The 25,903-nt window shown below is 40.7% G+C and overlaps 1 protein-coding gene across 2 annotated transcripts in view; it reads left to right on the top strand.

Moving 5' to 3' along the window:
- vldlr (very low density lipoprotein receptor) overlaps positions 1 to 25,903 on the top strand; it is a 65,755-nt gene that overhangs the window by 16,085 nt on the left and 23,767 nt on the right. For both annotated transcript variants that reach the window (XM_086300114.1, XM_086300115.1), the window contains exons 3-10: positions 3,275 to 3,397; positions 12,789 to 12,911; positions 14,445 to 14,653; positions 18,661 to 18,823; positions 21,323 to 21,445; positions 22,683 to 22,805; positions 24,748 to 24,867; positions 25,767 to 25,892. In XM_086300114.1, coding sequence (XP_086156240.1) covers positions 3,275 to 3,397; positions 12,789 to 12,911; positions 14,445 to 14,653; positions 18,661 to 18,823; positions 21,323 to 21,445; positions 22,683 to 22,805; positions 24,748 to 24,867; positions 25,767 to 25,892 — 1,110 coding nt within the window. The remainder of the gene's footprint in view (positions 1 to 3,274; positions 3,398 to 12,788; positions 12,912 to 14,444; positions 14,654 to 18,660; positions 18,824 to 21,322; positions 21,446 to 22,682; positions 22,806 to 24,747; positions 24,868 to 25,766; positions 25,893 to 25,903) is intronic.

Raw genomic sequence — 25,903 nt, 5'->3', positions numbered from 1 at the left:
CTTAGTTTTGCACTAATTTTTTCTTCTTTTTATGCTTGGCTGCAAGGGACACACTATATATTAAGATTATATTTTTTATTACACCTGCTGATTACTGCTTATCCCATCAATTTATTATGTGCATTTTGTGTTTAAAAAAAAAAAAAAATCCCTCAAAATTGCCTTTTACTCCTCAGCCATGGTGACGAAGTTTGAAAGTAAGAACTTGAGTAAAGTGACGTATGAGGTTCAAATTGATCCACCAATATTTAAGTCATAAAAGGACCTGACGAATGCTGCACACATTTTGTCTGTGATGCAGATAAATGCATTCGAATCACATTGTCCTCTTCTTTCGTATCCTTCACTGAGTTTTAAGAGTGGAGTTGATGGGTTATTCTCCTCTTAACATTTGCACACATGAATATAATCTCATGACATTCAGAACCTGCCATGTTGGCTCAGTCCCCATCAGGAGCTTTGCTAGGTTCCCTTGGGACATGATGACCTGGTGATGTCAAGGTGGCACATAGAGAAGAGCTAAATATAGTTACAGCTGTGTGTGTCTCCTATACTTTCATCTATCTGGGTCATGTGATGGTGCTAGGAGGGAGAAAAGAACAAGGGATGATGGGAGAGGAAGTAGGGCTTTGCTGTCAATTGAAATTATGGCTTCCAACAATTATTAAAAACAAGATAATTGAGATGGAACGATTATATTGCTCCTTTTTAAGAGCGTGTAGGTTTATCAGTACACAGTACTGTGCTTTAGCACTCTCGAAATGGCCATACTTAATTCCCAACAATGTTTTGCAGGATTTCCTGATGGCCAATTTTAATTAGACTGGGAACTCTATTTCAAACGGGTTTTGGAAGTGTACACTATACACAGCATCGAGTGACTGCAGGGAAGATTTGGAGTTTTACTTATAGCCAGTTAGAACAGAAGCAGATGACTGGTTTTGCGAACAGTGATGGTGAACTGAAAACTAAAAATTAGTTTTATTCCTTCACGCTCTCTCAGCTGCTGACGTGTTGTTGTATTTGAGTCTCAGACTGTTATTCTCTCTGGGAGATCAGAGCTGTTTTACTTTCAGCCCAGACTGAACTGAGGCTCACTGATGCGTGAAAGATGAGAATCCAGATTTAATTAATAAAAGAAGAGTTTGGTAATGAGTCCCACTGTGGCTGGCTGTTGTCATGAGCTTCAAATTGGAGTTTGTTCTGAAGTCTGTATTTGTATTCTGGTCAGATGGTGAAGAGGGCTGAAGTGTGTTCTTGAGCCTCCAGTAGAGATGCTAGTGTTGGAGTTTGTTGTTTCACAAGTTTTCTTGGAAACCTTTCTGTGTCTTCTCTACCGACATGAGAAATTAACATCTTTCCACATTTCTAGTCGTTCCTATCAGATTCTTTGAAACTTTGGTTTGGTTGAGATTCATCAATCCAACATAGCCTGGAGACTGCACTTGCATAAAGGTGTATTTTCCTTTTTAATGTGAGAGTGTTACTGAGAATAATTTAAAGGTTGTGTTATGAAGATAAGATAAGAACCTTTATTAGTCCCACACGTGGGAAATTTGTTTTGTCACAGCAGGAAGTGGACGGTGCAAAAGTTATGAGGCAAAAATTAGAATACAATAAGAATAAATACAGTACACAACTGTACAGAATAGAATAAAATACTATATACAGTAGAATAAAATAAAATAAATATACAATAAGATAAAAAAATAGAATACAAATACTATATACAACTGAGTAAAAATACAACGATGACAGAAAGTCAAAGGTGTAACCACATAATTAACATGGCAAAAGGACAAGTAAACTATTATACTCCAGACTTTAAGTGACATTCTAGGAACAATATTCTCCTTCCAAAGGGAGTATGTGATCTTTTAGTTTGTCTGTTTGCAGTCTAGCTTAAACACTGGAAGCTACACCAACATTTTCAAATACTGTGATGTAGAGGCTAATAACAAAATGGCCGACCTAGGTACTAATGTCCCACAAGGCCTAAGCATTTGACCTTGAAATTCACTGTTTGCAGCCAAGGTCAAAATTGAATGCCCAGCTTATGGTACCCAAAGATTTCAGCTAGTTCTGCTCCAATCATGAGTAAAGAAAATTCACCCTTTTGGTATGTAATGCTTCAGTCAAGGGTCAGGGTCACACGAATTGGGGAGGAAGTGGATATTTTCAAAACCTCTTAAAGAAATATTAGTTATTTGGGAGATAATGAGCTCAAACGAAGATCGAAAAACATTTTTATACGTGTTATGGCGTCCCCATTAATGACACCTGCATCATTTTCATAGAGCATTTGTGCCAATGCCAGAGTCTCTGTCATTCTAATTTCCATATTAACAATGCTAACAACGTAAGAAATCATTTTATTAGGGTTATTGGGTGGAGTTGCACTCTGAGTGCTCTTATGCATATACTGTTTGTAGAAGTTGACAGACCTGTAAATTATTACCTAATTACTACCTAGTTTTGTAAACCTTATGTTTATATGGTCTTTAAAATGGGGGAAGCTCATGGCTTTAAATGGTTTTAGCACTTTATTGATATTAATGGAGAATAAAATAAGTGTAAAAGATGGAAACCTGAGGCAGGGCAATAATTTCAAAGGAATGAACCACCAAGCCAGTCGTTCACAACCATTTATGGGCTTTGGGCATTCATGGTTCTTTGGCTATAGCACGCATTTATTGTGCTTGGCTGTCTTCAAACACAAGTGAACTAATGTAGTTTCTAGTTGGACCATGAAGATTTGGGTTTAAACATGTGTCAGGTGGGGGCATGTAGCTTCAGCATAGCCTTGCATCACCGTAGTCTAAAAAACAGCAGTGCTTGAAATGTCAAAATGTTTGTGGTGCAATAAATCTGTAAAGCTAAAGCAGTGTGAGAGCTGCTGATCTTCCTTTTCATGACTGTCACTGATATGTTCTGTTTGAAGGGTTGTGAGGTCCCAGAACAGACCTACAACCAAATAAAAATTACACTTTATTTTTGTCTTCAGTCCCCCTTTGATGGAAGGTGAGCGAGACACTCGAACCTCCCGAGGACCATATCGACTGCATTCCTTATGCAAATGTAGTGTTTGAATCTCGCTTAATCAGAACAGGTTGTAAACTGGTGACCTTTTCACAGGAGAGGAGCAAAAATGAATTCATATTCATGAAGTGCGCCAGTATGGATTTGATCTTTCCCTTGATATTATGTGTTTTTCTTTGTATAATGTGAGACATTTCATTCAAACAGTGATTTCATTTTCTCTCCCATGTTTCAGTTAAAAAGACTTGTGCGGAGTCGGACTTTGTGTGTGACAATGGGCAGTGTGTCCCGAAGCGGTGGCACTGCGATGGGGAGCCAGACTGTGAAGACGGTTCTGATGAGAGCTTGGACATCTGCCGTAAGTAGATGGTTTTTGATGAACGCTGCGCTACACCAACAGTCAAGTGTTACAAGTGCAACTAAAGTAAATATGAATCTTTCGGTCAGAATTTAGTTTTGAACCTGTAAGCTGTTAAAGTGGAACCTTTCAGTTTGTAAGAATGTAATTGTCTAAATGCCTGATTATCTCATTAGATCAACCTTACTTTATTGTAAATTTCACAATGCAATCAATATGAAATGTAACCAACTTTAACGTGGCAGTGGTCATTTCAGTGTGCTGTTCAGTCTGCAACCCCATGTAAATCTTTTAAGAAAATCTAGGCTTGGCTGTAACAGAAACAGGAAGGGGATGGTGCTTTCAGTTTTCCCCAGCAGTTAAGAGTACGGTTATTATAAGACCAATGGGGCGAAGAATTGGTCTTGGGCTAAATAATCAGCCTCGATCGCACACAGTGAGAGCCCCAGAACTGAAGTCTTTTTAGTGCTGAGTAAAAGGTTTGCATGCTGCAAGATTGATTATTGTTCCTGCTGTATCTGCCGCTGGAGAGGACACTGCTGTATGCAGGTCGGTTACTCCTGTTAATTTATAAATTACTTGGAGGAAAATGGGTTCATTCACAGGTTTGCACAGCAGCCATCACACAGATTAAGATTAACGACAAGGAACAATATCATGAACATTAACGTGTGAAACCTGAGCTTGTATACACATCTCTCTCAGGAGGTCAAGCAGCATGAGATACTTTAATTCTGTGAAAGATACAAACAGCAGTGGAAACTGTAGGTTCAGCCCCAAAAAAACTGAGGATAAACTGACCTAAAAATTGTTTGTCCAGCCTTCTTTGGCTCACATCCTTGTGACTGGCTCACATCAGCCACAAGGATGTAGGCCACCACAGACAGGTCGGCCTTCCTCCCATGGGGTCGTGGCAGACACAAGCACGCATCACACTTGTAGCAAGCAAGCAAAACGTTATTTTATACCACATTTTAGTTGAGGTGGAAGTCCATTGTCACCCCAAAAAGCAAAAGTTGCACTATATGAATTATGGAAAACAGAATTGATAAGTGTAATAAGCTGAATTAATAATAGAATCATAACCAGTGATGATATAAAGGCAACAATAGACCGATAAAAATGACACACAATGATTTCAAAAAACCCAAATTTGATGTAAATGTGATGGCTCGTCTGACTTGTATGGTTTTAAACGCTAGTCTTCAAATGTGTTATCAGTTAGTCTGTTGCTCCAGCAGCTTGATGCATGAAAGCTAAAGCTGCTTCCCCATAACTGGTAGTGACTGGGATCCCAGACCATGCATTTAAAAACAGTGAAAATATGAAATGAATTCTAAGATTAGAGTTGACAGTTGAAGCACACACGATCAAATGTCTATGCATGTTAGTTTGCATGTTTGGTTTGCTGCCTGGTACAGTATTAGGTTTACATTGACTCGAGAAGCAGCTGCTGCTGGTCCTGTAATGCCCATTTGAGACCCACCTTTTACAGTATTAAAAGCATGCTTGCAGCCTGGTACAGAAACTCTTTTTGGGGAGAACTTGTCACTGAACTGGCCGTTCGTCGTCATTTGTGCGTCTTGGTGCATTTTAATTTCTTAAAGTGACCAATGGCTTGATGTGGTTGGTGAAGTTTGTGCTTCAGTTGTAATGAGTTAAATTGATTTAAAAGTTTTTTACTCTGCACTAATTAGCTGGTTTAAGATTTCATGGATGTGGCTCGTTGAAGCACTGATAGCATTTGCTGATAAGTCCACACACTTTTCCATAAATGGTCACTTCTAGGCCCCAAAAACCAACACAATGGAAGTTCAAAAGTACTAATTTAAAAAAATAAAATAAAATTCTTGGCCTAAATTTAATGAAATTGAATTTGCACACTGAAATGTATTCAAATAGTGCAGCGAGATGTTCCCGATGCAGAGCTTTCTACAGATTTTAACTGGTGTAAGTTTCATACCTGCCCTTTGTGGGAAGCTAAAACTGTGGCTGAACTTGTATTTTCAAGCACAGTTGCCTTTACTCATGCTAGAGCACATTTATAAACTTTAATAAGCTTTCCATGAGGTCAAACTGGGTTTTGTTTTTTTTAAGCTCCTCAAAGTGAATGGTAGTCTCCCTGCTGTTCATAACAGACGCTCATGCTGCTGCAGAAATTCAGCGAGGTACTTGAAAGCAGTGAGGGAAGAGTTCCCCCCCCCCCCCCCCCCCCCCACACAAGCAGTACTGTCAAATAAGTTGTTTAAATGGGAAAGCTGCTGTGCTTTAAATATTGTGTGATATGAGGTCTCACCAAGGTGCTTGTTGAAATCAGAGATGACTCATGATGATGATGATGATGATGATGATCTTCAATGAATCACTTCTGTGTGCTGCCTCCACTGTGCTGCGTTAATGACAAATGGACTTTGGTGTCTCCTCAGGTGTATAGATAAACATCAGAGTGGAGATGAAAGTGGTTTCACTGCAGCTTTAAAATCTTGATTGCAGATGATAAAAATGCAGAAAGTATAGCTCATGAATGCTGCTGTAAAAGAATACTGAAACTCTGGTCTGGCACACATCAACACCCTTCCTTTGTTATTTTTAAAGCAGAAAATCAAACTACGTTTTAGTCCTAAAGTCCCTGAAGAATTCCTATTATGTCATTTCTGTGACCTAGAACTCGACTTGCATGGCAGTGAAGGTGGGAAGGAACAGTTTTGTTGTGGGGGTTTAAATTATTGCAATAAATGGACTAAAATAATGACTTTACAGTTAGACAGTTTCAAGCTTGTTACAGACATGACTTTCAACATTATTTGGGGGAACACGAGCAAATGGTTAATGTTACAATTATAGAACCAGGCACTAAATTTAACTTGGAACACGGGGGTGTCAACACTTTTATCAGTGTTTGGAGTGAGATTTGCTGGGGCAGCAGAGCATCTCAGGTGTCTGACAGGGTTGCGCACCAGCTCTGAGTTTTCACAATGAGCAGTCGTGTCTCTGGTATAGTCCCTTTCCTCCCACTGCAGTATTTCAACTCAGCAGGTTCAGTGCACAAACCTGAAAACGATACGAAAGTAACAACCAGCAGAAAAGCAACATCTTAGAGTTGGGGGCCAATCCTTTCTGCACTCCTGTGAGGGGATGTTTGGTGCTTTCTGCCAAAACATGAGCGGGACCCGTTGGGGAGTCGTTTCAGCAGCAGTTGTTCCAAGCCGTTGGCTGTTAGGTGTTGCTGAGGCTACAACAGAATTCCTACAGTTAGAAAGACAAAGTGGGTGAAGTGAAAACAAAGACTTTTAGGCCTATAAAATGGAGAGAAACTCCACTGTAAAGTCGTCAGTGAAATGAATGAAAAGGAATTAAATCTCTAATTCATCCCCCTGTGCATCAGTTCAAACATTGAAATAACTTTGTATAATACAACCACTGTTAAACAAGACTTGGCTGACCACCTGCTGTTATCCATTCAGTAACTGCAAATCAGTGTATGGCTTCCCAGATGGGACAAATGAGAACTAGAATGTCTTGGAATACTAAGCAGCCAGGTCGCGTTGTTGGATTGAAGACAAACCCTTCTCTGTGTATTTGACAATAAACACGTCTTATTGCCTGCGCACCACATTTTGACCCAGTGTAAAGCTGATCATGTTGAATGTGACAAAGTAATGATTAGACTAGTTTGGACAGTTGTGAGGTTTCAGTGTTCTGGCTAAAGCAGACTAATGTTGGAGTAACAAGGTTCTTTTTACTTAACTGCCAACTGTAGTGAAGCAAGTTGACATGGCTGAAAAGATCCAACAGTAGTTGTGTTTTTCCTTTCAGTCGCTCCACTATTTGTTTTCGCCCGTGACGTTCAGTCAGAAGGCAGAAGCCTGATGGATGCTGGTTTGAACACCTGTTGGGAAGCTTTTGTTACTTATAGTAACACAGCATGCTGTGGTGACACCATTAAATATAATTTGACTTCAGCTGAATCTTGTCAGCTCCACACGCCGACGTAGGTTTCAGGTGCAAGAAAAGGAGAATATGGTGACTGTAAATGACAGCAGGATGCAGCAGTCGAAAGACTCAGTAAGGGGAAAAAATAACTTGCTGTTTTCTTTCACTGTATTTATCCTCAGCCTGTTTAGTTTTGGCCTAAGGAAAAGCAAATGCATAAGTGATGTCATCTTAAAGACCTTTGTTACACTTTGATTTTGTTATTTGGTAAAATAATTAAGTTGAACTTTGTTTTTGGGTTGGGTTTTTGTTTTGTTTTTTGTTTTGTTTTTTTAACCCATAAAATGATTCGGGGACTTCATATTTTAGCGCTGGTAATGAATTTGTACCAGATGTATACAAATGCCCGTAACAATGTATTGGATTGGACCACAAGTGGAAAAAGTAGTTATAGGTCACCAATTTTTAAAAGTATCGATACTCAACAGTAAAACCTGACACTGGACATTATTTTACTGTTAATACAAGAGCACGAAACCCCATTAGGGGCTCCAAAGGACACGAAGGGCCAGTCAGGCAAAACGCTAAAATAATGGGGGCGCAAACAAGGTTGGTGAGCTGCAGGTTAACACTCCTGTTATGTTGCAGGTCAGATTGACCCAGAACAGAAGAGATGTCACATGTCATCTGCATCACTACAGAAAATGAAACTAATCATAATTATAAAAGAAAATTGTAAAATCAATGCCAGTGTTTCTGACACTTTTCGATGAGTAAATTTCTCCCGGGTCAAATTAACCCAGAAGCATAACTCGTGTTCCTGGAAACCAACATAACAGGAGGGTTAGGAGTATTTGGGAGTGCTTTCAGAACTCAACCGCTCCTGTCAAAAAGCAGCTCTCATAAAGTTGTGCGTATGTAAAAAGTGTGTCTGTCCATCCACTAGCTTGGTTACAAAATGCAATTACAAATGCAACATACGCAGCACATACGTAGGCCATCAAGCAAATGTTAGAGGTCTGTATTGCAACATTATCAAGGTTTGAGCACAAAACAATGGAATAGAAAATATTTATGAATGGGAACTTGTATATAACTGGTGTTTAAAAATTCACATTCATAGATATTATTTATAATCAGAGGTGTTGTTTGTGTATTTATGAACATTAACTGACGAGTTGTTAGAGAAGCTTGAAGTGGTGAGACTCTCTACTGTAGTAACACATTTGAGGAGAATAACAACCCCAGGATAAACGGGAATGTTGGCAGGTGAGAGTATGGTCCGGTGGGTTGGAGGAGCCACATTCCCAAGTTTAAGAACAAAGTAACTTTCAGTTGCCATTTAACTGCCCCCCCTTTTTTTTTTTTTTTTTTTGTTTTTTCTTTCACCCCTGATTGAAGTCATGAAACTCATCTAAGTGTTTTTCTCTGAAATCAGCTTGAGCTTTTGTACAGTTTATGCTCTACAAAAGCTTGTAGTGCATGTCTCACTTTTCACTTGGAAAAGTGTCTCGGTCAACTGAAGGTCTTGACAGGGATATCAGTTTGCAGTCTGTGTGAGAAGTTCCAGTCATAACTACAGTGGTGTACGTGCCAGTCAACACTGCTACTGTAGCATTTATCGCTGTACTGTTTGACCAGCTGTTGCTCATGACTTTACAGCAGGCAACAGAGTGACGTCGTCTGAGTGGCTACATGCCTGTTTTTCCTTCACATTTGCATGAAGGACTTTTGTACTGCAGTTGCATTTCTGGAAATTATTTCAGTTTATTTCCCTGTACAAAAACACTTGAGACCTCTTGGTAAACAGAACTTGCAGAACAGGCGTAGTTTCACTATGTGGATCTTGGCAGGATTCTTCCATGTTTGCTTTGTCTCAAGTGTCAGTTTTATGTGGCTAATGAGAGAAATTTAAATTGGTGTAAACTCGAGGCTTGGAAAGTGTTCATGATTGGAAGTAGCATTAAATAAGATTAATAATTTAAAGCTTGCTTCCTTGAAACAGTGTTAACATGTATTTAATCTTGTGGTATAATTGTTATACCAGTCTCAATTCCATTTTAGATTCTACGTAATTGGTTACTGGGAGCACTTATCAGTGTATTGAGGAGAAACTGCATGTGTATGTTAGCTTGGAGGGGCTCAGAGCTACGTTCAAAATCAGTAAAGACAAATGGACGACACAGAGCTGCCATTTGGTCTTTGATTTAATCACAGAATCAAGTCAAAGATTAAGCCAACAGCTGTGTTTTTGTGTACATGAGTGTTTCAGTTTTCAAGATTTTTCTTTCCTCAGAAGATTCCACAAAAAGTCCAGTTGGATTCAAAACAACAGTTTGGTTTTTCATAGTTCAGACTTTACAGAGTTAATAAAATATGAAGAATTTTCAGGAAAAGGTAATGGAGGTTTTACCTGGAGGCAGTGATTTGCCATGAAGGTTAGAAGGAAGGGTCCAAATGGAGTTTCTTTCAAAGCCAGCTTCACTGTGGAAACATCACTAGTTTATATAGACAAATGATTTATTTATTTTTATTTCTAGTCTAAAGGGAGATGAATGAGCCTTTGTAAGCCCCTATAAAGGCCTCCTTAGGCAAAAATGTTAATGAGAAATGTTAATGTCATTTGCTGTGAAACTACCATAATCTTAAAATGCCATAATACAAATTTTATTCAGCTCAATTGTAGTTTGTTGGAATTTACCAACTGCTAACTCAAATTTGACTTCAGTCACTTCATTGTTGTATACCTTGCTAGTACCTGGTTGGATAGGGATGGGAATAGAGAAGCAGTTCTCTACAAGAACTAGTTCCCAGTGGTGCAAGTAGTTAAATTTCTTGGTCTTGTTAAGCTTGGCATACACGGTGCGTTGTTGTTGTTATTATTATTATTATTATTATTATTATTATTATTATTATATATATATATTTTTTTTGGCCCATTTTGAGCCGATTTCAGTCGTCTGACTGTTTTGGGGGTCGGCCCGAGTTTCGGCTTCATCGTGTGTCGTGCATCGTGTAGTATACGTGGGGTAACGAGAAGCGATTAACACCTCACGACCAGCTTCCGATCATCAATCGCTTCGTCGTAAGAAAATCAAACCTGTTTGAAATCCTGTTGGCCATCGTGAGGGTGTCACCGCAGCCTGTCACACCACGCATGAGCAAACACAGAAATGAAAGTGAAGACGGAGTAGCACAACAGTGCAGCGTGTGATCTGGACACAAGTGATGAAAGCACAACTTGTAGAGCTTGCCAAAGTTCTACAAGTTGTGCTTTCATCACTGTTGTGCTGCTCAGTCTTCACTTTAATTTCTGTATTTGCTCATCCGAGCCTTTTCGATGTGGCCTCACAAAATTATCACGACCGCAACAACCGTGAAAATAGTTGGATGGACATTGCTGCTCAATCACAGCTGCCTAATCAATGTTTTTCATTAGCAATTTAGCAAAGTTGATGGTGGTGGTCTGTGTGTCACTCAGAGCGAGAGACAGATTTTGTTATAACCTTCATGTTATGGACGCACAGTGTGAGCACTGAGGTCGCATCAGAGCATCGGGCCGTATAGTGTGAGACCCTGCATCGTGAATTAGGAACTTCTAACCCCTGCGAGTCAATCGTACAGTTTGAGCAGGAGCTGAATAACGCGACTAAAAAAAATCGCAGTGTTTGCCCAGCTGTAGTTGGCTTGCCTATCGATTCTGCTTATTGGTTCCACTTCCACCGCAATCAGCTGATTTCAATTCATGTGTCTAAGTGGGAAAATAATGGCACAGTTTATAGCATGGACAAGAGCGTGGTGCATCCAGGACAGAAACAACTGCATTATTCTGCTAACACAATTTCAGCTATTTGCAAGCATCTGCACAGCCAGCCAGCATGCTAAAGTTAAGCTAGCCAAGAAAACAGTGAATGCTAACCCCAGCCCAGCAGCCACATTCTGAACTTAAACGGGTAACAAAATCCCAGCATATCATCTGAAAGGCTCAGGTCAGCCTGTCTGGCACCAACAAGCATGCCATTCAGTGAAATAACCTTCATTCTGATGCAGACATCAAACCAGCCTGCTCAAGTACTTTGTGTGCGCGTGCAGTGTACAGACTATGCAGAAACTTGTACTCTACTGATTAATGGCTGAACTGGAACTTTTCACCCTGTATTCTTAAGAGTGAAGAGGAGACTGCAAAATCAACTAGTCAGTGATGGGGATAAGTGTTAGTGCGCACACTGGCTCCTGTGCACTGTGTGTGCAGTGTGCAGCTGAGAGACCAAACTGGGTTCAGAATTATGTCAGTATATCACCAGCCTGGCTTATCACCCAAACTACAATTCTCATAGTCAATAATTCATACATCTGTGGGAGTCACTCTTCTATTCACCTTCATCTGCTGCTCCACCGAGCAGCTCTTATCACTGCACAGCCAGTTTTATGTGCATGCTGCTTATCTCCAGTGTGAGATGAAGGGATAAGAAGCGAACTTGATCTTGGAGCTGAAATTTTATGGAAGAAAGTATTGTTAGGGGAATATGTACCCTGGGGGAGGAAAAAGGGGCTTCCTGATAGTTCAGTAGAATTCTGAGTCGCATTTCTGGAGATGGAATTTAACCCCTTTTCTGGCCATAAAGGGGATCGTATTGTATTAGTAGCTGGCTTTTAAAATAAAGTACATGATCAAGAAAGTTGACAATGCTAAAACAAAACCGAAGACAATGGAAAAGATGATGTACATTCTGACAGATTAACCTGGAAAATATTTGCACCGTAAACATGAAAGGAATCTCAACACTGTTGTATAAATAGGATTTTGCTGCATCAAAGCTGTTGCTGTTCCAGCTAAATGGATTATCTAACAGCTTGCAATTGTATGGTTCTTGAGGTGTTGTGAACATCTGACTTTGTTTTCAGTCGCACCTCAGTGCAGCATAACGTTGCCCCGAGCCCTCCAGCTCTCACAAAATGTCAGTTACTGTCATTGGGGCCGCCACGAATGAACCTAAAAGGTAACTGAGTCGCTGCAGCCTTTAGATGATACAGTGTTTTTGTTCATCACATAAACATGATGTGCATCGTTTCCTAAACCCATGTAAAGGAGTCTTGCATTCTTACCTCTGCTTACAAAAGCACGCAGACAGTTGAGCCATCTCAGCTTAAATTGGTCCTTTTTAATATCCCTGTAGAATACATCATTCATTGGAACAGCACCAGCAGTCAGCTGGACTCTTAGTGGTACATTTTGGCCTTTTAGTGACTGCAGCAGAACGCCAAACATCTCTGCTGTTCTGTCTTTTTGATTTCCTGTGTTGTTGGTAAAGGGAGAAAATATGTAATTTACAAAATATGTTAAACATTAAAAAAAAAATATATATATATAGATATATATGATATATACGCGCGCGCGCGCGCAATATATGACGGAGCATGAAAATATCTAAGATCTGTTTGTTTTCTTTCCATACAGACATGAGGACATGCCGGATGAATGAGTTTAGCTGTGGCGCCAGCTCAACCCAGTGTATCCCAGTCTTCTGGAAATGTGACGGTGAGAAGGACTGCGACAGCGGCGAGGACGAGGTCAACTGTGGTAGGTGGACGCTGTTTGGCTTGGAGTGCACATGACTTCAGTTGATTTCAATAACTGGCTATTTATTTTAAGTGATGAGGATATTGTTCGGTGTTCTTGAAATCCTTTGGGATTTAAAACATTCCCAGGTTGCCATCAAACACTTGTGTAGTTTGTCACAGCTAAGCAGTGACATCTTCATTTCTCATGTTTGCTGTTCATTGATGAGCACCGTGATGCTGGGAGCTTCGATAAATGTTGCCGTGGACGTAATGAATTGAGACGATCACTGTGAAGCCATTTGAAGTCTCCTTTAGAGCTGCAGCTGAGCAGTTTTCTTTGCCATCTCATTAATATCACAAGTGCACATAAGTTCTTGGTGTGTTTAAGTGTTTCAGAAGTGTTCGAAGTACTGCTTATTACTTGTAGCATTTGGTTTCCAGCTTTTATTGAAGTATTAAAACTGCTTCTAATCGCTGGCATCAGTTTGCCGCCTCCAGCTGTTTATCCTAAATTCTTGCATAAACAAGCTAACGGCTTTTCCTGCACAGCCCGGTCTGAACGATAACACAATCTGACAGTGAAGCACCCTGTAGACATTTAGATTTTTAATTAGGGCAAATGATTACTTCACATACACATTAAAATGGCTTGCATACTTTTAAGCCATATCTTGGAAGATTTTAATAATTGGCTTTGCACATTTGTGCTGAGTGCGTGACTCATGTTGTCTAAAAGGTGCCAATTTTGACTAATGTGTGACACTATACACTAATGTGTGACACTATACATATATCATTGTTTAAATACTGCTTAGTATCAGCTCTGAAGCAGCTGAAAACACTCAGAAGCTCAGCTACAGGTAATTGTTTGTTCCTGTTGAGTCTGCACCCTTGTTGTCCTTGAACTGTGTGCTGTGATGACTTACTGCAGCGTAGCGTGCTTAGACGGTGACCTTTTTTTTTTTTTTTTTTTTTTTTTTTTAAAGTGAGCTGCCACAATACAGTGTAAATCGCAAACTCAATGTCTCGCGCATTCTTGGAGCTTCCAGTCGCTGCACTAAACTAACACTGGTGTTATTAGAGAAAGCAGAGAGGTGCACACATGATGGGTTTTGCTGTTGAGGTTTTAAAAATGGCTGTGAACTGGTCATCAAGCTGGACTTGTAAACACAAAATGCAGTATTTTAAATATTTAATATTTTGGATGGAAGTCGTTAACAGGCACACAGCAAGTTGTTGACTCGGTTCTGCCCTGTGTGAACTTTTCAGGACTCGGTCTGTGTGTGTGTTCATGTGACGAATGTTTTGCTCCAGCTGAAGCGTGGCATTGCGCTTGTTAATCTGAGACATGTCCTCTGCTGCTTGTCCAAGGAAACAAAGGCTGAGGCTTGAAACTTAAGTTTAGCCTATTGTTTTAAAGCTGTAATAACAGTAAACAGAGGTCATAAATTCTAGCTTTAAAAAAAAAGTCTTATTACTGTTACTGCATTAAAAATTCTGTGCTGTCAGTCCTTTCACAACACACTCACATTTTTCCCATAACCCTCTCCAGGAAACATCACATGTGCCCCAAATGAGTTTACATGTGCCAGTGGACGCTGCATCTCCCGGAACTTTGTGTGTAATAGCGAGGATGACTGCGGCGATGGTTCGGATGAGGTGGAGTGCGCGCCGTCCTCCTGCGGGCCCAGCGAGTTCCAGTGTGGAAACTCTTCATGCATCCCGGCCAGCTGGGTGTGTGACGATGACGTTGACTGCCAGGTAAGAAAGAATGCCACACACTAATTTGCAACACGCACTCTGACACAATTCTTAACTGAATATGGTCCTTGTGACCCAGCCTGTCTCAGTTATTTATTAATGGGAGCAGATGATTAGGGTCTGACTAAAGTATGGTCGCATGGCAGGAAGTGTTTTGGTGTTATGCTGATTCAAACTAAACAACCCATGTAGGAAAAAATTCTTATGGTGTTCTGATCAGTAAACCTGACCTTTGACCAGTGTAGCTTTTTAGCACTTATTTGCTTAATCTCACAACACTGTCAAAACTTGCCTTTGACTTTCTATGAGAATGTGTCGAACCCAGATCAGTGTTTGTTTTTAGGACCCAAATTTATTAAATCTAATGAATACAACCCAGCTGCAACCTCAGGGCCAAAACATTAAGCCAACACAGATGTGCCAAAAGCAGTTTCCACAGTCTCGTGTTCTTTAAAACTGGATTTTAGAATAGAATTGGTGTGTGTGTGTGTGTGTGATGAAGTTGTGTTTAGAGTGAAATTCTAGTGTTAGTATCTTGAACTAATTAGAATTACAAGATACAGCGGTACAGTACCACTGTGGCGTCGCCAGTTGCATCACTGCTGGGCAGCAAAGGAGGTTGTTGTGGTGCTATACTATAGACAACATGTGGATCAAACACTTGATATAATTGACATTTATTTTTGACCATAATTGGTCACTGACAACATCCATCAGCACAACCATATTATGACTCCAGCTTGCTGTTCAACTGCCACAGTGCACGCCACCCTCTGATCTAAAAATGGTTACTTCTGGTACCAAACAAACTACCATGACAGCAACTGAAATACTACAGATGTAGTGCCAAAATGTGGAGTTGAAACCCAGTGGATGATGTCAGTTTTAACATCTGTCTTTAAAACTGTCGTATGGACAAAACAGAAAAATGAATGCTGGCTCTTCAGTGGGAGCAGTAGAGGTGAGGAGAGGGATGAGGGGGATGTCGGCTGCAGACAACGAGTGCACCAATCCAGAAACTGCAAACTCGCTGAGTTAACTGGTCACATGGGCTCCTCCTGTGTCAGCATTATACACACCCACACACAAGCTGGAGGGGAGATGCATCTGCCACATGTCAGATGACACAAATCTGATCTTGCACTTTATTCTAGAGAACACTGAATGCCAGAACTGAAATCTGATTCAGAGGCGCTGAATCAGATTTGAATAATGGCAAACTCCATGAAATGGATGGACATGACAAATCATTTTACATCAAGATAGTAAAAAGAGAACCTTTTGTCAGGGTTGCAGTAGGGATACGGTCTTAATTTGAGGCAGACTGCCAATCAATGGTCCGATATTTAACACCCCCACATAGTTATTAACTGATACTTACTATACGTATTCATGAAGAGGTATTAAATCATTTTCTGCTCTTGTAATACTTGACCCTTTATATGCATTGTCAACTCAAACTTTAGTCTATCCTTAAAATACTGATGTTCTTCACATGATGAATAAAAGCTTAAGCTCACTCTTTCCTTTTTATGAGGAAACGTTTTTGTACATGAATACAATTTAGTCTCTTCTAAATCAGTTTTCTTTTATAACATTAAAACTTTATTTTAAGATCCTACATTGAATAGGCAAAATCTGTGACTGAGACATGCAGAGTTAAAACTCGGGTTTCCTGACTCTGGCTTTGCATCTTCACTTTGTCTTCAGGTGTTTTTGTTGAGCCTTAAGTATCTGCGGTAGAGATGGCACGATACCACTTTATGTTCGATACCGATATCATAAATTTGGATTTCTGCCGATACGATAAGAATCTGATATAGTGTGTTTTTAATCAATGAAACTGGTTTTTTTTTTTAATATCTTGAGCATGACTTTATACAAGATGCAGCAAGTTTAAATAAACAACACGAGAAAATTAAGCTTGCAAAACTGGTGTGCATGGATGTGCGCGCCTAGGGATGTCATACTGCTTTCTTTACAGTGAGGCTACACACATTTAGGAAATGAGGGAGTGAACTTGTGCATCTTTGCTGTACACCTGCATTGGATTTCCCACATGCATTTCAGGTGTACAGCAAAGATGCACAAGTTCACTCCCTCATTTCCTAAATGTGTGTAGCCTCACTGTAAAGAAAGCAGTACGACATCCCTAGGCGCGCACATCCATGCACACCAGTTTTGCAAGCTTAATTTAGTCGTACCACCCAGCAGCCACTGACCTGCCTCACACACAAATATTTTCACACACTGCAGAACAAGTTCTACTGATGCAACAATATGCTGCATACCCATTAATTGGCTCACCGGACACAAACACTCACACCCACAAATATTTAAAGGGCTGTGTTCAGTGGGAATGTCGTTATTGTTCCCTCTCTGCTTCTCACACCCCGCCTGCCCTGTGTCAGTATTACGGAGCAGCAGACACGTGCGTTCTCACACTCCATTAATCTGCTCCCATGTGAGTCGGTGACTTTGTGAGATGATGAAAGTGTGAGAAACTCCTTCGTGCTGCTTCTCTTGCTCCTGTTCTGGTCTGTTTGGCAGAGATTAATTCTAATTAATGAGCTAATCATCAGAGATCTAAGTGCTAAATGCTTCTGGCTATGTTATCTGTGACCTGTATGCCCCCCTCCACTTCCAGATCATATGTAAATAATAGTGTGAGGAACCATGTGTATGTGTCTGGGCTCTGTCCTTCAGTGGCTGATGGTGCAAAACTTGGTTTAAAAGTTTTAAAATGTCTCATTAGAATTATAAAACCCACAAATGGCCTTTGACATGCAGCTTGACTAAAGTTTCTCATACACTCAAACCAGACCCTAGTAAATAAGTTTGTATTAAAGTATTACATAACAGATGTGCTTGTTTTAACTTGTTTCAGAGCTGGTTTAATAAAGGACTCGTTTGCTTTTTAGTCATTGTATTTCAGATTACAGTGACTTAAACCTCAATTTCACACTTTAATATGAAATAAGCTGCTGATGGCCAGAGAATGTTTTGGTTTTTAAAAAAAAAAAAAACACACCTGTCATTGCCAGGAACATCATCAGTAGCCTAGATAAGCAAATGGCTGGCCAGCCGGCTTGCCTGATAGGTGAACTGAGTCTGAGCCATCAGCTCTCCCTGCCAGGTTTACTAGCTTTAAGTTAGACACAATTTTGAGTTGGGAGTTTGCCAACAAAACTTTAGGATGATGCACTCAATGTTGCTTCTCTGCAAAATTAACTAGAGTTCAGACCTGTTGTATTTATGAATGGTGAAGGGAGGCAGTCTGTGCCTTCAGATTGTTCCTGTCTACTGGAATAATGTAAAGAAACCTTCACCCTCAGCTCCATCACCCACAGCTGTTGATACTCCAGGATGCCTCAGTGAAATCACTTTATGGAGGCTTTGTCAGTCGGCATAATTTTAAAAATAAATAAAATATTGTCAACATGAGTTGCTCGTGTGTGTGGCAAACAGTGTTGTTACACCTGGCTTGGCAAATCTTTTCTGTCTGCTTGGATCTACTGGAGGGACTTAATGTTGCTGTACTGCTGTGCAAATTGGGAGTTTCTGTGAGGCAACTGGTGATGCTGTGATTAATTGAAAAGGTGGCACAACGGCTGTTAGACTTAACTTTTTTTTTTTTTGATAACTAGCACTGACCAAGAAGACAAATGTCCTTTTTAGACTGTACATGTTTGCTTTTTGCTCCTGCTGGCAGTCTTTAATCTGATGGTCGCGTAAGGTCAAACACTTTATTATAACCCGTTTTCCATTGTAACTGGTATTTACTTTTACTTATGGCAGGCTCCCTTCCAGAAAATTGCTAGAAGAGGCAAGAAAACTGCACATAGAAAATTTTGCAAACTGAATATTTGCTGAAATAAACATCGCAAAACACTTTAACACCATTTAACCAATCAGGAGGTCCTATAATATGATTATGTCAGTTTCTCTGTAAAGTAAATGAGTATCAGCTCTTGCGGTGCCCTAAAAGTCACCTTGTGTCCTAACAGGACCAATCAGATGAGTCTCCATCCCGCTGTGGTCGGCACCCAACACCCCCAGCCAAGTGCTCGCCCAGCGAGATGCAGTGTCGCTCAGGAGAGTGCATTCACAAGAAGTGGAGGTGTGATGGAGACTCCGACTGCAAGGACGGCAGTGACGAAGCGAACTGTCGTATGTACACAAGCTTTGCTTGATTCACAATCCCAAATAATCTTTAGCTGATACTGGACAGAGGATAAACTACAGCTTACTATCTGAAACAAGCAGTTTGGGCTCCTTTCCAGCTCAATTTGATCCAGTGTTGTTCTGATGGGTAGCCTTTCCCAACAGCCAGCGGGTGGAGCTTCTGTCTGCACATAAAGTGAAATGGTCACACAACGATTATCACCCACCATTTTGGCGGCACTTGGCATAGAGCCACTACTCCTCCACATTGAAAGGAGGCAGTTCAGGTGCTTGACATCTTACTAGGATGCCTGCTGGATACCTCCTAGTTGAGTAGCTTTGGGCATGTCTTACAGGGGAAACGGTCCTGAGACAGACCCCAGGACACATTGGAGAGAGTGTCTCTCGGCTGGCTTGGGAATTCCTTTGTAGTCCTCTGGGGGGAGGTTCAAGGTTCTTTATTCATCACATGCATAGTTATACAAGTGTATATAACACAGTGAAATGTAACCTGACATGCTCCTCGACTTGTGCAAAAGGGGGGAGAGAGGAAGAACATTATATATTATATACATTAGGTGAATGTGCAGTAGTAGCATTGTATGCAGCAAGCAGGTGAATTCTGTACATTAAGTGAATTAAATAAGAGACAATATGAACATATTTAAAATTAAAGGAATTTGAAATGTACATTGTGCCGGTGGGTTTAGTGTATAAAAGGGTCCTCTCAGTCACTTATGGATTATGTGAGAGGGAGCATGAGTTAGTGTGTCAGGCCCCGGATGGCTTGGGGATAGAAGCTCCTCTTGAGTCTCTCTGTCCTTGCCCGGAAGATGCGGAACCTTCTACCAGATTGCAGAAGTTGGAACAGTTTGTTGCCTGGATGGGACGGGTCCTTCAGTATCTGCGCTGCTCTAGTCCGGCATCTCCTGGTGTAGGTGTCCTGAAGCGGGGGGAGAGCAATCCTGCAGCAGCGTTCTGCTGTACGGATCACTCTCTGAAGAGCTTTTTGGTCCTTCACACAGCTGTTCCCAAACCACGATGAGATGTTCTGTGTGAGGATGCTCTCCACAGCGCCTGTATAGAAAATCCTGAGGATCTCTGGAGAGACCCTGAACTTCCTCAGTTGTCGTAGATGGTTCAGGCGCTGCCTAGCCTTTTTGGTCTGGACCTGAATGTGGGCAGACCCTTTTTTTTTTTTTTTTTTTTTTAATTTATTAAATTGTCACATCACATGTGCAGGCACACTGGCACAGCACATGCGAGTGAAATTCTTGTGTGCGAGCCCCACAAGCAACAGATGTGCAAACACAACAACACAAACGAGCAAAATACAAGAATGGCCAACCTGAAACTAATAAATATATGTACAATATATAATAGTGTATGTATTTCTGGATGTTCTGAGGAGATGTGGACACCAAGATACTTGAAGGACTGCACCCTCTCCACTGGAGCTCAATTGATGATAATGGGCTTGTAGTCTGTGCTGACTACTTCTGAAGTCCACCAGCAGCTCCTTGGTCTTGCCAACATTCAGCTGGAGGTGGTTGTCATGGCACCATGATGCCAGATTCTTCACTTCGTCCATGTAGGCCACCTCATTGTTGGAGATGGCACCCAACACCACTGTCATCAGCAAACTTTACAATGGTGTTGGAGCCGTGGGTGGCCACACAGTCTGTAGTGTAGAGGGAGTAGAGCAGTGGCGAGAGGACACATCCCTGTGGTGCTCCTGTGTTGATGGTGATGCTGTTAGCGCATCTACCCACCCTCGCCACCTGAGTTCTGCCAGTGAGGAAGTCCAACACCCATGCCCAGGCATCTCTGCTCCGATCGCTGCCCTCTGTTAGCCAAACGCAGATAAATGGCAGAAAGTGGATGCACACTTGGATATAGCATCAAACAGCTGTTCTAACAAGTGCTGAGTATCAATTTCTACAGAACAGATTAGCAGTATTGCTTCTGTAGAAAACTTGGCTTTCACTTGTTTTCATTTCATCTGTATCAAAGGAAAATGTTTGGTATAAACTGGCTTAAATTATTTCAGTGTTAAAGAGGTTTAATAAAACAAACCCTCCAGCTGTGGATGCTACACTCCTACGTTTCTTCCATTAATTACCTGATAATCTGTTCGTTGCCTATCAGTCGATGCTCTCCACTTTAATCCATGCTGTGATTAGGATTCAGTAAAAAAACAAAACAAGATGTCAGTCATCTGCACATTTTTAATTGGCTTTGTTTTTTACTTACAAGAGCTTTCGTGGCTGATAATTTTAATATGGTGCTCATGAATACAAACATAATTATCTAGTGATGTTTTTCTTTTCACTCTTTGAGTGAACAGCTATCTCAAATTGGCTGAATTCAAACAAACTTGGGTATTTTAGTTATTCTGCACTGATGAATGGATTTTGAATGGTTCACTGAATATTCACAAATGTTTAGTGTTTAAAGAGTAGCCCATGTCAGCACATGTGCAACTCATGTTTGTGTCCTTGGCAGCTGTTCGCACCTGTGGGTCGGATCAGTTCAAATGTGACGATGGAAACTGCATCCTGGGCAGCAGACAGTGTAATGGCCTCAGAGACTGTGCAGACGGATCAGACGAGGCAAACTGTAGAAACAGTAAGTGTTGTGTGTTGGTGTGAATGTTCACAAACTTATCACCTGAGTGCATTATCAGGATGTGGTTTTTTATTTTGGGGGGGAATTCTTCTACAACATGCAAGTTTCCATTTCTACATCTTGAGGCTCACCTGAGGTACCAACAGTGTTTAATTTTAAAGCTGCTCTGGGCATGCAAATGTTGACATTTTTCAGGGGTTTTTTTGTAACAGTCAACCTCAGGTGGTGCTCCTTGTTTCTTCAAAGGAAAGCTGTCACTCTCCAGATTTGTGGCAGTTTCATTTTTGTGTCCTAATCTAGAAGATGTATATTCGGTGAAAAAACAAACACCCAATTATCTTTTGCTGATTTTGCTCCAGTGTAGTTTTAGAAACTTGTGATTACATTTGTTATGTAATATTTACTCTGACAGATGGAAAAATTAATGAATATTAAGCAACTTCAGCTTTTTAAAGCGCTGAATGCTTATTTTAAACAAGTCTAGTTTTAAACCATGAGGTTAGTGCATATAATCCCTGTGAGACGTGTGTCTGAGAGCAGATGTCCTGTAAAATGGGTCAGGCACACACCTTTAGCTTTGAGTTTAGAAGCTCTGCCCACATGTGCTTTTCCAAGATGTTTAGGGGCAGATAATGAGAAGAAATTTGGCTTAAAGGGGGAGGAGCTAATTTTCACACAGGATAGACTGAGGGCCTACAACAAGCCCTAAAGCAGTTTAAGTACAACCTTCCATAGTTGTATTTGCCTCCTTTTGCCTTTAGAACTGCCTTTGATATTTAATTGTATGGATTTTAGGTTTTACTGAGATTTTGTTCCATGTTAACATGATGGCATCAAACAGTTGAGGTCTTTACTTAACCACATCCCAAAGGTGCTCTTCTGGTTTGAGGTCTGGTGATGCTAGAAGCAGTTTGAGTTCACTGTACTCAACCCGTGTCACAAATTTCCATGTTCAAAAACTAGTTTGAGCTTTGACATGGTGCATTGTCCTGTTGGAAGCAGCCATCTGATGAGTTCATTGTAAACATAAAGGGATGGAGTAGCGATACACACGCAGCCTGTGATGTTTAAGCCACGCTCAGTTGGTACTAAGGAGCCCAGAGTGTGCCATCTCCTACATCATCACACAACCACAACTAGCCTGAACTCCCTGCTTTCATGTTTTAATTCTGACCCAAACATCCAAATGTTGAATGAGGTTATTCTTCTTCCTCCTACTCCTTCCTCTTCCCTGCAGTGACTCAGTGTAATGGTCCAGAGAAGTTCAAGTGTCGCAGCGGGGAGTGCATAGAGATGAGCAAAGTGTGCAACAAGGTCAGAGACTGTCCCGACTGGAGCGATGAACCGATCAAGGAATGCAGTAAGTGTTCATTTTTATTTTTTTAATTAAAAAATGTAACTGAATTCATCCATGACTGATTTTTCAACTCCGGGTCATGCCCCTCTTAGGTCACAGACTTGCTCCTTTTCTGATTTTGACATTGATGCCTCACTGCAATGAAAAGATGAAACGTGTTCAGGAGATGATTTGCTTTTCAGCGAATTCAGATGTCTTTTCCCGCGGGCCTGAAAGTATCCGGGAGAGTTTATTTCAGGCAATGACATTCCTTCCTCTGTGCTACACATGGATTTATGCTGATAATATGTGGATTTTTTTTTTTTTTACGTAAATCAGTCCATGAATCTTTCATGCGTTCTACAGTTCAGGTCTAAATAATTCTCTTTCATGGATCAAACAACTCAACCAAAAGTGACTATCAGGCTTTCCACAATCAGAATACTAAATATATGAATTCAGCTGCAGCTCAAACAAATGAAAAGATCTGGAAATAATATAAAAAGAAATCTACAATCACTCATGAAGAAACTTTGACAAATTTGAATGACTATTCATGACTATTTATGTAAGAATGTTACAGATTGTTGTACAGAACTAGTGTATATTGTCAAAATGCATATTGGGGTACATAAAACTTATTCTTGGTGGCCAAACAAGTGTTCAGAGTGCTGAAATGAAAAGCAATGGTGACATCCTAACCACCACCACCCCACCCCCTAGAAATAATAACAGCTGTAGCTTGAGCACGTGAAAGGATGTTGGCCTGTGGCTCATTAAGCCTTACACCTTAATAAATCACACTGTATGTTCTTAATGATGGTGAATTTCAGCCATCTCTGTACTGACACTCTCTGCCCACAGACAAACTAAAGCACCGTGATCTGAAGTTTACGCCAGCTTCTAAGCTGATGCCATGCTGAGGGATTTTCTTCAGTTTGTCATGCATTTGGTTCATTTTCTTCTATTTCAGCTTCAGGAGGTTTTTAGAGATTTGCTCTGACCACCCAGAACATGTGCTTACTGTTGTGATTGCAGGGTTCTGGGAGATCAGTCTCTCCCTGCTGTTGGGTTTATTCTCATAATAATTATAGTTGTGCATTTTAAGATTTCAACAAGCGCACTAATTACAAACATGGTCTTTGTGCTGTAAGTACAGCCTTTGACTTTGTGCTGATGTAAATGATGGTCAGCCAAGTGCATGTTAAAGGAGGTTAATCCTGACAAGGATAGCAGTTGTTGGTTCTTGTTGCTGCCTGTTTCATACACATGCTTGATGTATAAAGAACAAGAGGACGACAACTTCAGAAAGCCAGATTCCTTTAATACAACAGGATGAAATTGCAGTTTTGTTTTAAAGCAGATTTAAAAGAAATTAGGCCACACCTGTTTACCCAGCTTTCATTATGGCACTGATGCTCCAAAGACCTCAACACAACACTGGTTCGTGCCTTTTAGTTACCACTACATACTAAAGGCAAATAAGTGTCTTAACAAACATTGCTCTGAAAAATGAGTAAAAAAGCAGTTGGTGTCCAAAGAACCTTTAAAAGACATTTAAAAGCTTTGAGAATAACTAGTGTCTTTCCTTGGAAGCAAAATATTAAAAATTGGGAATGGCTGAACAGTCGCTCGTCATCACTCTGGTTTTCCAATTGGTTGCTTATCTTCTGGCTACCTTACACAGTACATTGCTTCACGTCCACACAGGTTACTGATGCACGTTTTAGCCTTTTTGGTTTTAAATGTTTTTCTTAAAAGTTATGGGGCTTTTCCATATTGTGTTCCACCCTCTGAGTCTACTAACAAATGCCAATTCATGATATTCAAACCTCTTGTGGTTTGAAGATCTTTCAGTGAATACAATCCTCGTTTAGCTTCGACTCAGACTTCTCCCAAACCACCTTATTGTAACCTTTTAGATCTAATTGGACACACAACTACAGAGCTGTTTCCTGTGTTCCAGATTTTAACGAGTGTCTCCTGAACAACGGTGGCTGCTCGCACATCTGTAAAGACATGGTGATTGGCTACGAGTGTGACTGCACGCCTGGGCTCCAGCTTATAGACCACAAGACCTGCGGAGGTATGCGATCTCTGCATTACACAGCTTGGTGAAAAATGCTAAAAGAAAATTTTAAATCAGTTTTGACAACACTGCAGTATTTAGCGTTGGGAAACTATTACTCAACACAGGATGAATGCATTTTTCTAAAAGGGTTCAAAAGTGTGAGACTGTCTGAATGTACACAAGTATAGGCATCCATCCAAAAACCAAACAACTTTGATACACTGAATTCAATCTAAAACCTTTAAGACTTAAGGAATATTTAATTATGCTTGGCCTCAAATATCTAATCACATGGGTCAGATGGGCTGGTGGTGTTGTGCACTTCTGGCCTCTGAAGGGTTTGGCGTGTAATGTGATTGGGCGTGTCGTAATCTGTTTTCCTAAAAGCAGAAATCCTCTTGGTTACGTTTAGGAGGCACTGATCCGTCACAGTTCTGTTATTGAGCCAATCTTGGCCTCAAACCCTGCTTTGGATATTTGGTAAACGTGTATAATCCCATCTGTATGAACCCCACTGGTTCCACAGAAGCGTTAATCTACTCCAGGATGTAGAATGATCACTAAACTCTGGAAAACGTTTGATAAATTTACATCTAATTCTGATGAGAGCAGCTCGTCGAGTGTTTTGGCAAAACATCAGCGGCAATTAAAGCAAGTTTTAATTTGCATTTTGTGTATTCGAGGCTCAAATCACTTTACACTCATGCAGTAGGAATCCCAGGAACATCCTATTTTTGAAAAGCAAGATAAATTTTCATCAATACACACAGACTATACAGCTGTTGAGCCCCCATAGAAAGATTTGATTATTCAAACTGAGGCATTTAGCAGATTTGATAGATGAAACATGCCGCATACAGCTGTTCTTTCTTCACACACGCCTCATGATTCGCCTTTCTGCTACTCTTCTGCAGATATCGATGAGTGCATGAATCCTGGCATTTGCAGTCAGATCTGCATCAACCTGAAGGGAGGGTACAAGTGTGAATGCCACAACGGCTATCAGATGGATCCGACCACCGGCGTCTGCAAGGCTGTTGGTGAGTTAGCA

This window comes from Aulonocara sp. 'chitande type north' Nkhata Bay, linkage group LG7 (genome assembly GCF_057382095.1).
Source record: "Aulonocara sp. 'chitande type north' Nkhata Bay isolate Kocher_YH1m ecotype deep benthic linkage group LG7, A_spYH_male_GT1.1, whole genome shotgun sequence".
Classification (NCBI taxonomy): Eukaryota; Metazoa; Chordata; class Actinopteri; order Cichliformes; family Cichlidae; genus Aulonocara; species Aulonocara sp. 'chitande type north' Nkhata Bay.
Note: the sequence above shows the minus strand (reverse complement) of the source record. Positions and strands in the feature narration are given on the sequence as shown.